We start from the raw sequence: 15,474 nt of genomic DNA, 5'->3' as shown, positions 1-15,474 counted from the left end.
CTCAATGGACTCTGATGTGGCAGCTTCATTGCAGGGATTGGGCACATGGGGCTTCCATCTTTCATGATGAGGTACCATTCCTGGCACGCAGCAGGCTCAGGCTGCCTGGACTGCTCGTTTTGTGCAGTTTATGGGAGAGCCAGCTCTTGCTGACGTGGCTTATTTGGTTTAGTCTTGGCCCCCTGCCCTACCCCTTTTTTGTGTGCCCCTGACTTCCATGGAAACATGCCAAGGCCTTGCCAGCTGGCAGCAGTAGCAAGCAGGTCACAGCCTAGCCCTGGAGGGGCCCAGAGAGTGGCAGACCCTAGATAGAAAGGCTGCTCTACCTCAGAACTGTGCCAGCCTAGCTAGGGCCCCATTTCCCATCCTTCCAACACCCCTAAACGTCCCAGGCCCTCTCTTTTGGCCCAGGATGCCAGCTGTGGCCACTCAGGGCTGCAACCAGACCCGCAACCTAGACTTCTGGTCTTCCTGCAGCTCTGAGCCACTCCCAGCCTGGAGAGCAGGTGAACAGCCCTCTTGGTGCTGTGAAGGCTTCTGAGACCAGCATGGCCCACCCTTCACAGCCCCTCTTGCAGGTCAGAGAGGAGGCAAGGAGAGAGAGCAGAGCATAAGGCACATGTGGACTCTGACCAGATCTTCAGCCTCATCTGATCCTAAGGGCCACTAGGAGTTAGCAGTGGGTTCCTAGGCTTTCCTCACAGGAGGTGAAGCCAACCCCAAACCAGACAGGACTGCATACCCCTATACCATCCTGCACTGATTGGAGACCACCAACTGTCCCTTTCCCAACAAAGACAAGTCGAGATTCACTGCTCCTTGATCTCTGTCCAACTGCCCAGTGACCTTTCCTGTCCTCACAGCAATCCTGAAAGGTCCATCAGATAGCTACTAAGGGGTAAGAAAGATGGTTTAGCCCTAAGGCCTTGCCTTCCCTTCAGGCCACCTGCTTGCCCTGAAGGTGTTCTGCTTAAGATGTGCTCCAGTCTCACCCTCTGAATCCATCAATGCTGGCTGAACCTCATACCAGTCTCTTTGACACTATGGAGGCTCCTTTGCTGCCAGCTCTCTTCCCCATATTCCCTGGGGCCAGAGTTCATTAGTATGCTCTAGCAGGGTTCATGGTCTGCCCTTATCAGTGATTGACTTGAACAGGCAGTCTCTCCCAACCCGAGAGCTCCATGTTCCCCAGTTGAATAGCCCTGGGCAGACAGGTGGGTTATGCCATTTCAGCAGTGGTAGGTTCAGTGATTGTTTATTCCCTGGTCTTTGTCTTACACTCAGGAGCCCACAACTTTTGCCACCCCCAATGCCTAAAGGAAACTCTGGATGATCTTGTTGTGCTAGAGACCACATGGTGATTATGTTAGCCTGCTTTCTATTTCTATAATGAAATACCTGAGACTGAGAACTTTATAAAGAAAAGATATTTATTTAGTTCACAGTTCTGAAGACTCAAGGGTATGGTGCTGGCATCAGCTTGGCTCTGGTGAGGAGGACCTCATGGCTGATGGCATCACAGTGGCAGGATAGCCTGTGAGAAGGAGAGCTCACATGGTGAGATGGGAAGCGAGAGAAAGACCAGGGTCCAGCGCACTCTTTGATAACAAACCACTCGTGAGAACTAACCAGGGTCCCACAAGAACTACATCATTTCCTTCCTACATATGTGCCCCAATGATCTAATTACCTTCAGTTAAGCTTTACCTCTTAAAGGTCCCACTGCCTCTTAACATTGCCACACTGGGTACCAACTTTCCAACACATGAACCCTTGGGGAACAAACCACATCCAAACCATAGCAGTGACCCACAAGCCATTACAAAGTCATGAAGTGACAAACATGTTCTTGCCTTTGTCTCCAGGAGCCCCACCGAATCAATTGAGAAGGAACCTGCAGAGAAAGCACTATGAGTATCTCAGCTCTGGGAGGCAGCACCAAAGGTGAGCCTGGGCTCCGTGTGTACCTGCTTTATTCCAGGCATACCCCACCCCAGGGCCACAGGTGTGTCCCAGGCGGCAGAGGGAGAGCAGCACATTGGGAGGGCTGGAGCTGGGATTGCTCTTTTTGAGGCTGCTTGGTCTTGCCCCTGCCAGGGAAGTCTCTGCCACCAGGTGAGGAGGAGCGCAATAACGTCCTCAAGCAGATGAAAGTGCGAACCACACTGAAGGGTGACAAGAGCTGGATCACCAAGCAAGATGAATCGGAGGGTCACACCATGTAAGTCCAAGAGGCCAGGATGGAAGGCAATGACGGGGTGTGGGTGTGCAATCAGAGGCCCAAGCCATACCTGGGGATGTGAGGGGCTTCCACCATTTAGAACTCAGTCAGGTCATGTGGCTGGCCACAGGCCAGCTAGGGAGGATGGAGTAGTCCAGCTGAGGGCAAGGCCTGAACAAAGTCCCAGAGTGGCAAAGCTCCCAGGTGCTGGGCCACGTGAGGACCCATGCACCTATGGACGTAGGTCAGGAAGGAGAAGGTGATGCAGGAATGGTGGGGCTCAGCAGGCAGCCTCTAAGATGGAGGCCACAGGATAGCAGATGACAGGGAGCTTGGGAGCCACTCTTTCAGGACCCCTTTTTCCACAGAGAGCTGCCCTCATGCCGGAATCGTGCCACATCCTTTTCATCAGCTGGAGAGATCGCGAAGGCCAGGTGAGAGGTGGTACCCTGGTGGCTTGTAGGTGGGCCTCAAGGACTCTCCTGCAGCAAAGGGCCAGCCTTGCATCAGGGAGGGGGAACAGTCCACAAGGGACGGAAGGGATGGTGGATACTCCACAGGGGACACTTAGGGAGCCTGAGCTGAGAAGGCACATGGAAGATCCACAGTGAGTCATCTGAAATCCCTCTTGGGAAAGGTACTGAGGATCCTGGCCTTGTGTGGCAGGCCGTGGAACCAGCTGACTCCTCTGCTGGGCCTCCATGGTCCAGCTGCCAATTAGGACAGAAATTGCCATTATGAAGATCATGATTCTAATCGCCCCTTCCGAGAATCAGATGACATCTCTGAAGTGCTCTTGGGCAGCTTTGGAGTCAAGTGTGACTCGCTCCTGTAGCTAGCCCTGATTGCCGAGTGCACTTGCCACTCAGCATGCCAGGGGAGACTTATGAGTTTACTCCAGCTGTCTCCCAAGTTCAGAATAGCAGGGCTCTTCCTTAATAACACCCAGAGCAGGGGGTCTAGAGGAACTCCTTCTGAAAGAGAAGGGCAACTGTGAAATACAGGCTTTGTCCTCACTCCAAACTGCTGGCAGTTGGCAGTGGGTGCAGTGTGGGGGCTTCATAGGTGGTGGATAGGTGATTGCAGCAGCAGGCCCACAGGGAAGCCCCAGTAACTGCGGTCTTGCTTTTCATCCCTAATGACTCAATGTCCACTAACTGCTAGATCCTATGTTGGGAACAGAGGTTACAGAAGTGGTCAAAACCAAGACCTTCTCTTCAGGGGCCTGACATCCCTGCAAGAGACACAGGCACAACCCAAGTAAAGAGATAAATCCAAGAGAAAGTTGTGAACTGAGATAGGTATGGTGGACAGGGTTGGCATGTGTTTGAGGACCATCCAAAGGCAGTCTTAGCTCCCCCAGTCCACAGTATTTCAGTCAGAAACGTTTGCATGACTGGAATGGTATCACCCCAAGTGTTCCTGCAACTTGGCTGCCTCTGGGAGGCTGTCCCCTGTCAAAGTCAGGGTCTGTGGGGATGAAGAATGTTAGGGCTCTGAATTACCCGTAGACCTGACCCCACCATTCCAGCCACTGTGCACCTGCCATGAGTCAGGGCCATGTTGAGCCTGGTTATGAAGGAATCAGCCATGGGCACTCTTCCTGAGGGAGATTGAGGGAAACAGGTAGAGCAGAGTGGGCACTGAAGCTCAGAATGTGTTTGTGACTGGCTCCCCTCATTTCTGCTACACGGGAACACCCACCAGCCATCCCTCTTTGATGTAGTTGGGAGCATGATGAAGTAGGGTGATCTGAGCCCTCCAGTGAGGCCTCACTTCACTTCATACTTCCTTTTCTCATGGCAGGCCTCCAAGTACAGGGGCTCCCACTGGCTATATCATCCGGTAAGTGACTGCAGAGCCCTGCCTGTATCCCCTTGCCCATGCCGCCCCAACCTCTCAGCATCTTCTGGTCTCTCTTGTAGGGGAGTATTCACCAAGCCCATAGACAGCTCATCCCAGCCACAGCAGCACTTTCCCAAGACCAACGGAGCTCCAAAAAGGTGTGTCTATGGTGCGCTGGCCAGCTGACCAGTGAGAAGGTGTAAGAGCCTTGCCTAGATTTGTGGCAGAGAAAGGGTTTTGCCTTTTGCAAGGGGGGAGGGGTGGGAGTTGTCCTGACTGGCTCTGGTCACTGGGGTAGAGGCAGAGAGGAGGCTTAGAGGGGCTGGGCCCAGAGTCCCTCTGACTTGGCAGCTGGCACCTGGCACTTGCTGAGGGCATTGAGCTGTGTGCTTTAGTACACCGTCTTCCTAGGAGGCTCAGGTGACATATTATCCAAGCCCTTTGGCATCAATTGGAACTGGAGCTCCATCAGAAAGGGAAGGCCAAGGGGACGGGACAGGAAGAAGACACAGCCTGGAGCCCACCAGGATGTTCTCCTGAGGCTCAGATGGGTCTGCCTGTGGCAGGAGAGGCTGCCCTCCTCAAGGAGTCTAGCAGGGCTGACAGCAAAGAGGAATGGCTACCAGTGCCTTCTGGGTCATCTGTCACATGACTGCTGGGTTATGTGAGCAAATCTGAAGGCAGGAGAGGGCCTGTGGATTGGGCACATGGGAGCTTCTTGCCTCTCCAGTGCTGCTGGTGTGATGGGAGCAACTAACTTTGGCCCTCCCCGCCCCTCCTCCTCTGGCTACAAGATGACCACTGAGGATTACAAGAAGCTGTGAGTATGCAATTCCAGACCCAAACAATAAGCCCAGACACTGGGCCTGCTGAAGGCAGCTGGACACTTGCCTCTGAGCAAGAGACGGGAGAGCTAGCCATGGGCTTGATATCCCCCGCTAGTTGCAGCTGTGGCCTGGTACCTACCAGAAAATGACAAAGCCCCAGAAAATTGAATGGCTGTGCACAGTGTACTTTTGTTGTTTGGGGGTCTTTTGTTTGTTTGTTTGAGACAGGGTCTCATCATGTAGCTCAGGCTGGCCTTGAACTCTTGATCCTCCTGCCTCAGCCTCCTGAGTCTGGGATTACAGGCATGTGGGACATGCCTGGCCACAGTGCACTTTTGATCTAAGGCAAAGTGGGACTACAGGAAGCTTCTAGGAGTGCATAGGTCTAGAGAAATGATGACCATACGGATGCTGCTGGCTGGCTGTTTTCTTGAACATGGCCTTGTACCCCTCTGGGCTTCAGGCTAGCAGTCTGGGCTGGACTGGGCTGGACTGGGCTGCAAGCCTGAAGATCCTCAGGTTACCGCTGACCCTGATAGCCTGTCAGTATGGGCATCTTGTACCTAAATCTGACTTACTTCTGACATTGGAGTACCTCTGCAGCTCCCACTTGAGGTTCCTTTCAAAAGTCCCCACCCAGGGAAAAGGGATCTGCTCTGAGGTGTGGATTGTACCTGCAGTTCCCAAGGGCCCTGCATCTTTATATTGCTTGTCCTTTGTGCCCATGATCCAGTGTCATGGATTAGATAGCAGGTCATTCCAGGGAAGCAGTAAAAGCTTGAACTGGGTCTTGAGGGACAGGGAACAAGAGGGAGGAGTGCTGGCTCTCAAGGATGAGAAAGTGGCATGAGCTAAGGCCCAAAGGCTATAATACCAATGTGTGCTGGTGATATTGGAAGCCAAGCTGCTGAGGATGGCAGCCTATGACAGAGAGCAAGAGGAAGGGGGGGAGAAGAGTCTTAACTGCCTCTTCCCCTCCCCCAGGGCACCCTACAACATCAGGCGCAGCTCCACTTCAGGGGCTGAGGAAGAAGAAGTGCCCTTCTCTTCAGATGAGCAGAAACGGAGGTAAGGATGCCCCCCCATGGGCATCTCTGTGGTCAGGGCTGGGGCCTGAGTCTTCACAGAGTGCTGAAAAGAGTTATACCATTTGGGGTGAAAAAATGCACAGCATTGTGGGGTGTGGAAATAGATGTCACTCTGAGAGTCTCAGAACCACTCGCTCAGTGGCAGTCCAGCTCAGGGGACTTTCTTAAGAACCTTCTATGGGAAGGAATGCAAGTCCATGGAAAAGCCTCACTTGTAGGTTCTTCAGGACTTTATATCAGCTTGTTAGAAGGCGTCCTGAGAAAACTGGACAAAAACATGTAGGATAGGGGACCTGAGAGAGGCTAGTTGTACAGTGCCCTCTATGTGTGTGTTGAGTGTGCAGGGTCCTGCCAGGGTCCTGTACACTTGGGAGGCAGGAGTGGGCTCTGGAATTTCAAATAACCTTTGCCACACACTGAGGCCCAGCACTGGGCCAACATCTGCCAACTCATCTGTGGCTCAGGAGACTAAGTCCCCTTGCTGTGGCCTTGGAAGATTGGCAATCCTAAGAGAAGAGTCTACTGGGGCTTGGGCCCTGAAGCTTGGGTAGTGCAAGTAAACGAACTAGGAGCTTTGGAGCTGCCTTGCTTTCAGTGCCTGCTCTGCTATCTGTTAGGCGTGTGCTCTTGGGCAAGTCACTGGAGTACCCCCAGGCTTAGTGAATCATGGAGTGTATTAGCACCTACTTGCCTGGGTTGGGAAGATCAGTGAGCCAATGTGGGGATGTCAGTGTCCAGGGCAGGGCTAGGCACATACTGCATGCCTGATAAACACGGCTGTTCTTCCCTGGTTCCCTAATTACTTTTCCTGTGAATAGTCCTTGCAGCAGATGCTACTCTGGCTCTTTGCCCCTCCCCTCCCAGGGGTGGTCCTGAGTCATCCTGAGGACATCCTAGGCTAAGCTGGTAAAGTGTGTCCACCCAGCAGATGCCCTCACCCCATTCTTCCCCAGGTCAGAGGCTGCAAGCAGTGTGTTGAGGAAGACAGCCCCACGAGAACACTCCTATGTCTTGTCGGCAGCCAAGAAGAGCACTGGGTGAGCTGCACATTAAGGAGGCTTGGTAGGGCAAGAACCTGGGCTCTGAGCCTGAGCCTGGCTTGGCCACCTACTGGCTGCATGTTCCGGGACAGTTCCCCTCTCCTTTACCTGGTGAAAGAGTGTGTTGAGAGCATATCCCCAAGGGCCCTGCTAACTGGACCTTCTTAGATTCTTGGGTGCACTTTCTAGAAAACTAACTGCCCCCAACAGGGCAGGCAAGGTACTGAGAACAGGAGAGAGGCCCAGGCCCCTCTGGGATAGAGTGGAAAGGTGTCACCTGTCCATAGGCCTTACCTGACTCGTCGCCTTTCTGCTTTCTTTCCAGCAGTCCTACACAGGAGTTGCAGACCCCATTTGTTGCAAAAAGGTAAAAATCATCAAGGGAAGCCTTGGGAACCTCTTAATGGCCATGGAGAAGGCTTCCCGTCATCAGGGGTGTAGAGAGAAGGGAAGGGGGCCTGCTGTCTCTGAGCAGGGGGAGTTGTGAAAGGCCAATGGCTAACGGGGCCAAGCCCCTGACCCAAGATGGAGCTGTACCATTTCCAAGACCCTCTGGGGGATGGGAAGCAAAAGAAGCAGCCAAGTTACAAAGGAGTTGTTCCCCTGACCTCTTTTCCACTCCCAGAGGCTGGTCCAGAGGCTTATCAGTGGGAGTCCCTGGCTGGCTAGCCTTTGGAGGTGCCCTCATTCCCTCTCTCCATCAGCCAGGAAGCATCAAGAAGCATCCTCCTTGACCCCAGCAAGAGTCCTTTTGCCTCTTGTCCTGCCCCTTGTTCTCACCTAGGAACAGGATCAGAGCCCTCAAGAGAAATTCCTTGGGATGCGACCATGGCGTTGGAGATGGGTCCTATAAGGATAAACAGTTAAAGAGAGAATGATCAGGATGCCAGGTCACACTAGCTGAGTGAGGGAAGGGTGTCATTATTTGAGACAAGTCACCTTCTTCTGGGAGAAGAAAATATTGGAGAGATGGTGGTGAAGAAATTTCTGGTTATTTGAGTCTCTGGGACCTCTGTTGGGTGGACAGGGAAGGCCTTAAAGATAAAGTGGCATAACAAGCTGAGGACTGAAAATCAAGGAGGAGCCAGCATGCCAAGTGTTCCAAGCAGAGGGACCAGCCAGTGCAAAGGCCCAGAGCTAGGAGTAGCTTGCTGTGTCAAATGACCAGAAAGGGTGACTGGATACAGTGAGCAGGGGGTAGTGGCAGCACAAAGGAAGTGACACAGAGACAATAGTGTGTTCTTACGAGCTGTATTAAGTTCCTGTGGCTGCTGTAACAATACCACAAACTGGGTGACTTAAAACACCAGAAATGGACTGTCTCCCACCTATAGAGGGTAGAAGTCTGAAGTCAAGGTGTTGGTAGGATTGATTCCTTCTGGAGTTGCTGAGGGAGAAAACCTCCCAGGGCCCTCCAAATTTCTGGTGGTTGCTGACAATCCTTGGTACTACTGTCTTCACATGGCCTTCTTTGCTCTGTGTGTCTGTGTCCAAATTTACCTTGTCTTAGAAGGACATTAGTCATTGGATCTAGGTCCCACCCTAATCCAGTGTGATCTCATCCAACCCTGATTATATCTCCAAAGACCCTATTTCCAGATGAGGTCAGAGCCACAAGTTCCAGGAGACATGAATTTTATGGGGACACTATTCAACTTGGTATGCTGTCCTTATCCTGAGCTGGAGTGTCTGAGGCCCCCAGCCCAGGCCACCTCATGGCCACTCCAGTTGGCTATCATTGAAAGCACATCCTTCAAAGGCCACTAAACTCTAGGGAAGCCAAGAAGACCGCAAGTGTCGCTTCTTCTCTTTCCCACAGGGTTGAGGTGGTGGATGAGGACGGGCCTTCTGAGAGGAGCGAGGTATCACCTGATCTGGCAAGACCCACTCCTGGCTTGAGCAGGTAATCAATCACTTGTCTCTGCCTGGAGGTGGTGGCTGCCAGGCCTGCCTGCCACTCTGTCATGCCACCTCCCTGCTGAGCCTTAGGGTCACTGTCCTCATGTGTCCAGTGACAGGCTGGTGTGAGAAATCAGTAAGGGCTCATTTGGATAGATGTCCCAGGGCTGAAAAGAGAAAAACAGTCCAGCCTCCTGGGAGAGAACACATGGCTCCTGTCTGTTTAGTACTTATCTGTGTCACCTTACCCTTGCATTGATGAAGCTCGTAGTGGCACAATACTCCAAGAAAAAGTACCAACCTTATGGTTTCAGAGGGCCAGCCTCTGTAGCAGTAGCCTGCTGTTATTAAGCTTATTCACGGACACCTGAATAAGTTCAACCTGCCTAGGAAGGAGGCCCTCCAGCCCCCAGCACCGCTCACAGCTGCCCTCTTTACCAGTGAGGATGGAGGCAGAATCAAAGTGTGTCAGGCGACTCAGATCAAGTGCATGTTGAGTGTGCCTAGCTCCTCTGGGAGCCAGGAGCCCAGCTGGGTGCCAAGATCTGGCTCTGGCCTGTGGGCCGGTCAGGTGGTTTCCCACTGGCCTAGATGGCTGAGCTTGACAACCAGGGAGGGTCTGGCAGTGGGGAGATAGGGCAGGGACAGGCTGAGCACTGCTGATCTCACTCCAGGCGGGCTGTGATTTGCCCTAATTTCTGAGCCCTGAGTGTCCAGGAAGATAATGATGCTCTCTTGTCTTTGAGAGACAAGAGAAGGGCAATCAGTACTCCTACTTTGTGCTGAATGGGCTAACTTCTACAGGGAGCACCACTGTCCTGTTGCTGCTGCTGTTGAAAGCACCTGCCTGGCCTTTGTCCAAGCCCAGGTCTTCTAAGGTGTGCACCTCAATGGCATCCTGGAAAACCCCTGATGCCAGAAAGGGAGATTGTCTATCCCTACGTGTCATCTCTGTGCCCCTAGTGTCCGTTCTAGCTCTCCAAATGCCATTCCAACCCCCGACTTGAGCTCCACAACCATTTGTACATATGTGACCCCCATCCCCTTGACCCTTTCTGTGTGCCTCTTCTCATCAGAATGTTCATCCGTAAGGGCCTTAGAAGACTTGAAAAGAAAAGTTTCAGCGCTCTTTGCAAGGCAGTATCTAGTGCACGTGGTGATTGATGGGACTAAGGCTGACATAGCCAAGTGCTACAGATTGGGCAGCCTACACAGCAGAAAGTTTCCTCATAGCTCTGGAGACTGGAAGTCCAAGATCAAGATGTGGGCAGAGTTGGTTTCTCCCAAGGTCTCTCTCCTTGGCTTGTTGAAGGCCATTTTGTTCTTTGTTGTCCTCACATGATCTTCCCTATATGTGTGCTTGTGTCCTAATCTCCTCTTCTTCCTGAGGATACCAGTTACATTGGATTAAAGTCACTGTAGTGACCTCACTCTGCTCTAAAATCCATCTCCAAATGCACTCACATAGGATTCTGAGGCATGGGGGCCAGGATTTGAACATATAGATTTTCAGGGACACAAGTCAACCTCTAAGAGTATACACTTCTCATTTCTCCTTTTTCGTCTTAAAAAAAGAGATGAATGGTTTCAGATTCCTTGTAAGAGACTGTACGTGGAAGACTCAGTTGTGCTATACTATGGATTTGAGAGGCAAAGTTGTCTTTCCTGGGAAATGGAGCCAGGGCTGGATTATGGAGTGCTCTAGACACCAGAGCTGTCGCACATGGGGAAGCCCCACCAAGAAGGAAGGAGGTCCCCCTAATCATAAGAGTGTAATCGGAGCTGGTCAGGAAAGCTGGAGATGGGCCCAAGCTCCCAATAGGAGGCTTACCTTGATGCTTGGAAGAGGTCCTCCCTCAAATTCTACAGTCACAAAATATTTCAAACCCACTCCAACTGCTTGCATATGAGCTACTGGCTGGTCCTTAATTTGAGGAGCATTCTTCTTTGACTCCACTGATCGTGTGCTGCACTGGGCCAGTTCCTGTCTGCCTAGCCATCTGAAAAGCCCGACCAGAGGGGAGCAGTGACTCAGCCAAATTCTGGGTCCTGACAAGGCAGGTTTATAGCAGAGTGGGGGAAGGGAATGCCATGGCTATGTCCTCCCCAGCCCTTGCTCTGCCCTGTCAGCCTTAGCTGCAGTCCAAAGGTCACATCCTCATGAGTTCTGCCCACTCTGAAAACTGAGCTGCTTCCACCATCACTGTGCTGGTCATGCTTTTTTTTTTTTTTTTTTTGGTTCTCTGTCTCATGAGATCAGAGCAGGGCCTCCTGGGTCCTGGACCTAGGCTGTGACCCCATCATGCTGTCTAGCAGAGTATCTGGGGAGCAGTGAGTAAGAGCATGGCTTCTGGCACAGGACATAACCTTGTTTTGCCTCACATTGGCTGTGTGACCTTGAACAAGTGTCTTCACTTCTCTGTGCCTTGATTTCCTCGTGTGCAAAATAGAGCAGCAATGCTGCTCTCCCAAGTCTATCTCAAATACTAAGTGGGATACTGTATTTAAATACTGATCACGATGCCTAGGCACTGGCAATTGCATGCTGTCTTTGATAGATTTGCCAACCTGCAGGGCCCTTCTTTGAATGCAGGAAGAGACCAATATTGCTGCCTACTGGCATCTGGAGAAAATACGGCAAAGGAAGGTGAAAAAAGCCACTCCCTCCCCTCGAAGCCAACTCATTTCTCTTCTGACAGAACAAGTCATGCATTCTTTGGCAAAGCTCAATGCCACTCATATTCCTACAGGTGGCTGGGGCCACAATGAATGTTCATCAAGCAGTTTTGAGGCTTGGGCTTCAGAAGACTCCTGGTTCTGTGTTGGAATGCCTTCAAGAGTGTGCAGCCTTCCAGAGTGTTCCTGGCCTCCAGAAGCTCTTAGCCCATCTGAAAACTTCAAATTGGACTAGAGCTCCCTGGGGTTGAGGGTCTAGGGAAGTGATGGGATTGGTGTGGGGCTGAAGAGGAGAAGAGGCTGCAAGGCCCCTGTGTTTGTTTGCTGGAGCTGCTGTAACAAGATACCAGAAATTGGGTGGTTTGAAACCAAACTTTACCTTCTCCCAGTCCTGGAGGCCAGAAGTCTGAGATCAGCGTGTTGCCAGGGTCGTATTGCTTCTGCAAGCTGTGGGGATTCTGTTCCAGGTCTTTCTCTTAACTTTTGTTGCTGGCAGTCCTTGGCCTTGGCCTTGGCCTTGCCCCTTGGCTTGTGACTGTATCACTCCTTCAGTCTCTGCCTATGTCTTCACATGGCCTTCTCCCTAGTGCACCTGTGCTCAAATTTCCCTCTGTCTTCATAAGGAAAGCCTGATTGTGTCAATCCCCCATCTCCACTTCAAGTCCATTTTGGGCTTCCTATTGCCACGCCAGCTGTGGTCTTATTTCTACTCAGAAGGCCCACTGCTGTGGCTGAGAGAGTCCTCAGTTTAGACTGAGGTGGAAGACTGATAAAGGGCTCCTTCACATGCAGCACCACGAAGGCTCAAGGCCAAAGAGCAGTTGAGAGCAAAAACAAAAGGAGGAGGTTGATGGGTCTGGGTGTCCACTGCACTAGCCAGAGATGCCTGAGGGAGAATGTCCTTGGATGCCAACGCAGAGGGGGATCAGGAAACTCTTTCCACCTGCAGCTCTCCAGTCTCTCCTTTGGCCTGCAGCTCCAGAGGTGAGGAGATTGTCCGCCTGCAGATCATGACGCCCAGGGCAGGACTCCGCCTGGTGGCCCCAGACCTTGAAGGCGTGAGGTATGGGGGCCCTGCTGCTGTCCTGGCAGAGAGCCAGGGTGCAAATGATGAGGCCTGGGGGGGCTAGTTCTGCCACTGTGGGTTCTCTGTCCCTGGCTCATTCTTTCATTCCACAATCATTATGAAATGAGCACCTGGTCCTTGTGAGGCCACAGTCCTGGTCCTAGACCCAGGGGTGACTGCAGCCCCCTGGGCCAGAGTTGCTGACTCTGTTTCTGATGAAGCAGGCAGATGCAGACGTGAACAAGGTCAGTCTTCAATGCTGACCACACCATGGGCTATAAGCCCCCAGGAAGTAACATGACTTGTCAGTTGGGCTGGGTGGGGACACTGAAGCCACTGAGGTAATTGACTTGTGTGAGGGGGCCACCAGGAACTGTGTGGGGTTCCTGGGTGAGCCTCCACAGCTCCTGATGCCATGGTGCCCTGTGCAGGTGAGGAGGAAGACAAAGGAGCCACAACGAGCAAGGAGCACAAAGGGCCCAGCTTTGCCCTAGGGAAAGCAGGAAGGCAGACAGCCAGGTGACAGGCAGGCAGGATGAAGGGCTGGAATCTGGGCCCAAGGGAAACTGGGGTGGGGACTAGGAGAGATCTGAGGAGGAAGCCTGGGTCCCTGCCTTGTGAAGCCCAGAGTCTGGGGAGGGAGGCAGGAGTGTACATAGGAGAAAATCCCTCAATCACTGGAGCAGTGGTAGCTCAGGGAAGGCTTCCTGAAGAAGTGAAATCCAAGATGCATTGAAAGGGATCTCTAGGTCCCCTTATTCTCCTTCTTGTCCCCTGCCTCTCTAACCCCACACACTCTCCTTTCCATTTTATTTTAGCAGTGCTTCCATTCCCACTGTCCTCTTCTGAGTGCCAGCCTCTACCATCACTCACTCAGCTGTCTATCACCATGTCCTACTCCCATTCCCAAGCTGTCTTCCACAAATATACCTGGGTGACTATTTGGAAGTTACTAGCTCAAGGATGACAGTTGATACCAGGAGAGGAGAAAAGGTAGCCCAGGAGGTGGCCAAGTATGCAAACAGGCAGCAGCACTGGGAATACTGACATTTAAGGGGCAGAAAAGGAGGAAAAAGATGGAGACCAGGAATATCTAGCCAGGGAGGTAGAAGATGTCACAAGGTCAAGGGAGGAGAGGTGGAAAGTTAGGAAGGAGTGGCCCACTGGGTCAGTAGTACTGATGGCAGTCCGAGATAGTGATGGGACTGTCTCTGTTGGATTTGACAACATGGGGCTGGCTCCCTGATGACCTCCAAGAGTATAGTGCAAGGGTTGAGTAATGACGTCTGGGTCAGGCTTATGCTGTAAAGGAATATAGTCCGGAACGCTGAAGTCAGGTTGCCTGGTTTCAAATCCCAGCTCTTCCTCTGCTTTTTTTTCTTTTTGCTTATTCATTTCATTTTCGCTCTTTTTTTTTATTACCTGTGGAACTTGGAGCAAGTCACTCAGGCCTTCTGGGTGTCAGGTGGCTCACTTGGAAAGTGAGAATGGATAATGGCATTACCCATGTCCTGGGGTTGATGTGGAGAATTAATGGATAGAAACTCACCAAAACAAGGCCTGGCAACCAGTTAACAGTAACTATTGATAAGGAAGTCTTGTGAACTGGTCAATCAATCAGTAGCAGATTTTAAGTTCCTTGGAAACATCTGGCATTTGAGGATGAGGTAACTGCCTCCACTGGAGTAGGGGTGACTAATGAGTGGTTAACTTGCATTTCTTTCCTCAACAGGTCTTCCCCAGGCCACAAAGACAAGGAAGTACCCTGCTCCATAGAGCTCAAGAGAGACTCCGCTGGTGAGAAGACCTTCAAGGGCCCCATCACAGATTCTGAAAGGTAATGCTGTAAAGGGAGCAAGAATCTTTATCCCCAGAAGACGAAGTCCATGTGCACTCAGCTGAAGGGCCTTCATGGCTCTTATTCTAAGTTCAGGAGCTGGGACCAGGACTGTATGAGACTGTTCCTGCTGTGTCCTATGGGATAGTGCAGGTCTTCAACAAATGAATGTTGAAAGAATGAATGAGACTGGGTGTGGTGGTGCCTAGTTATCTTAACACTTGGAAGGCAGAGGCAGGAAGGTCACAAATTCAAGGCCAGCCTGAGACACACAGTGAGACTCTGTCTAAAAAAAAAGAATGAATGAATGAATGAATGAGGCTTGGAGAGGGGCAGGCTCTTGCTAAGATCCCAAGGTAGCCAGCTGCAAAACAGGATCAAACTCCAGGCCAGGCTACCGCTATCCCAGCCCTCACTGAATTCCTTCCATTCACCAGAAGCTGCCACATTTATTATGCTCTAGGACCAAAGAATGTGTAGACCTCCATAGAACATCTGGCAAGGACTTTCCCTGTGGGCAAAGAGATACATTGGGGTAGGGGAGAGGTTCAAGGATGTGTGGTCAGAGCCATGATGGGGGATGAAGTGTTCAGAGAGGTTGGGTACCTAGTCTTTGTACAACCACCCCACAGTCCTCCAAGCAAGACCAGGGGAGAACAGACTAGTGAGCAATGGCTGAAGATTCCAATTTCCTCCATGAGAATTTGGTAGCCAGTAATAGATTTGAATCCACAGACCTGTCCTCTCAGTGTGGAGCTCTGGAACCCTAGTCAGGACTCTGATCCCTGGAAATGAGGAAAGAGGGCCCTGGATGGATGGGAGAGCCTTATCTCTGCCCGCTTTGGCTTATTTGCAGCACAAAATGCCTTGCCCTTTCCTCTATTGACCACTGACCTCCAATGTACCCACCTCCCCTTGAGTTTCCACCTTGTTTTGTTTCTTGCCTCCACTTTTGCTGCTAGGCCATCAAGTTGG

The 15,474-nt window shown here is 51.8% G+C and overlaps 1 protein-coding gene across 10 annotated transcripts in view; it reads left to right on the top strand.

Annotated features, from left to right (window-relative positions):
* Znf185 (zinc finger protein 185 with LIM domain) overlaps positions 1 to 15,474 on the top strand; it is a 74,199-nt gene that overhangs the window by 12,285 nt on the left and 46,440 nt on the right. For 6 of the 10 annotated variants that reach the window (XM_074063804.1, XM_074063802.1, XM_074063800.1 and 3 more), the window contains 12 exons: positions 1,866 to 1,944; positions 2,098 to 2,221; positions 2,590 to 2,655; positions 4,028 to 4,066; positions 4,147 to 4,224; positions 4,797 to 4,886; positions 5,878 to 5,961; positions 6,935 to 7,018; positions 7,347 to 7,388; positions 8,841 to 8,924; positions 12,546 to 12,659; positions 14,395 to 14,499. In XM_074063804.1, the coding sequence (XP_073919905.1) occupies positions 1,911 to 1,944; positions 2,098 to 2,221; positions 2,590 to 2,655; positions 4,028 to 4,066; positions 4,147 to 4,224; positions 4,797 to 4,886; positions 5,878 to 5,961; positions 6,935 to 7,018; positions 7,347 to 7,388; positions 8,841 to 8,924; positions 12,546 to 12,659; positions 14,395 to 14,499 (944 nt within the window). In that variant the 5' untranslated portion in view covers positions 1,866 to 1,910. The remainder of the gene's footprint in view (positions 1 to 1,865; positions 1,945 to 2,097; positions 2,222 to 2,589; positions 2,656 to 4,027; positions 4,067 to 4,146; positions 4,225 to 4,796; positions 4,887 to 5,877; positions 5,962 to 6,934; positions 7,019 to 7,346; positions 7,389 to 8,840; positions 8,925 to 12,545; positions 12,660 to 14,394; positions 14,500 to 15,474) is intronic. The other 4 variants (XM_074063799.1, XM_074063797.1, XM_074063798.1 and 1 more) reach the window with 4 other exon arrangements.

The sequence above is a fragment of the Castor canadensis genome, chromosome X (assembly GCF_047511655.1).
Source record: "Castor canadensis chromosome X, mCasCan1.hap1v2, whole genome shotgun sequence".
In the NCBI taxonomy this organism is placed as follows: Eukaryota; Metazoa; Chordata; class Mammalia; order Rodentia; family Castoridae; genus Castor; species Castor canadensis.
The sequence above is the reverse complement of the archived record's forward strand: the minus strand, read 5'-3'. Positions and strand labels throughout refer to the sequence as shown.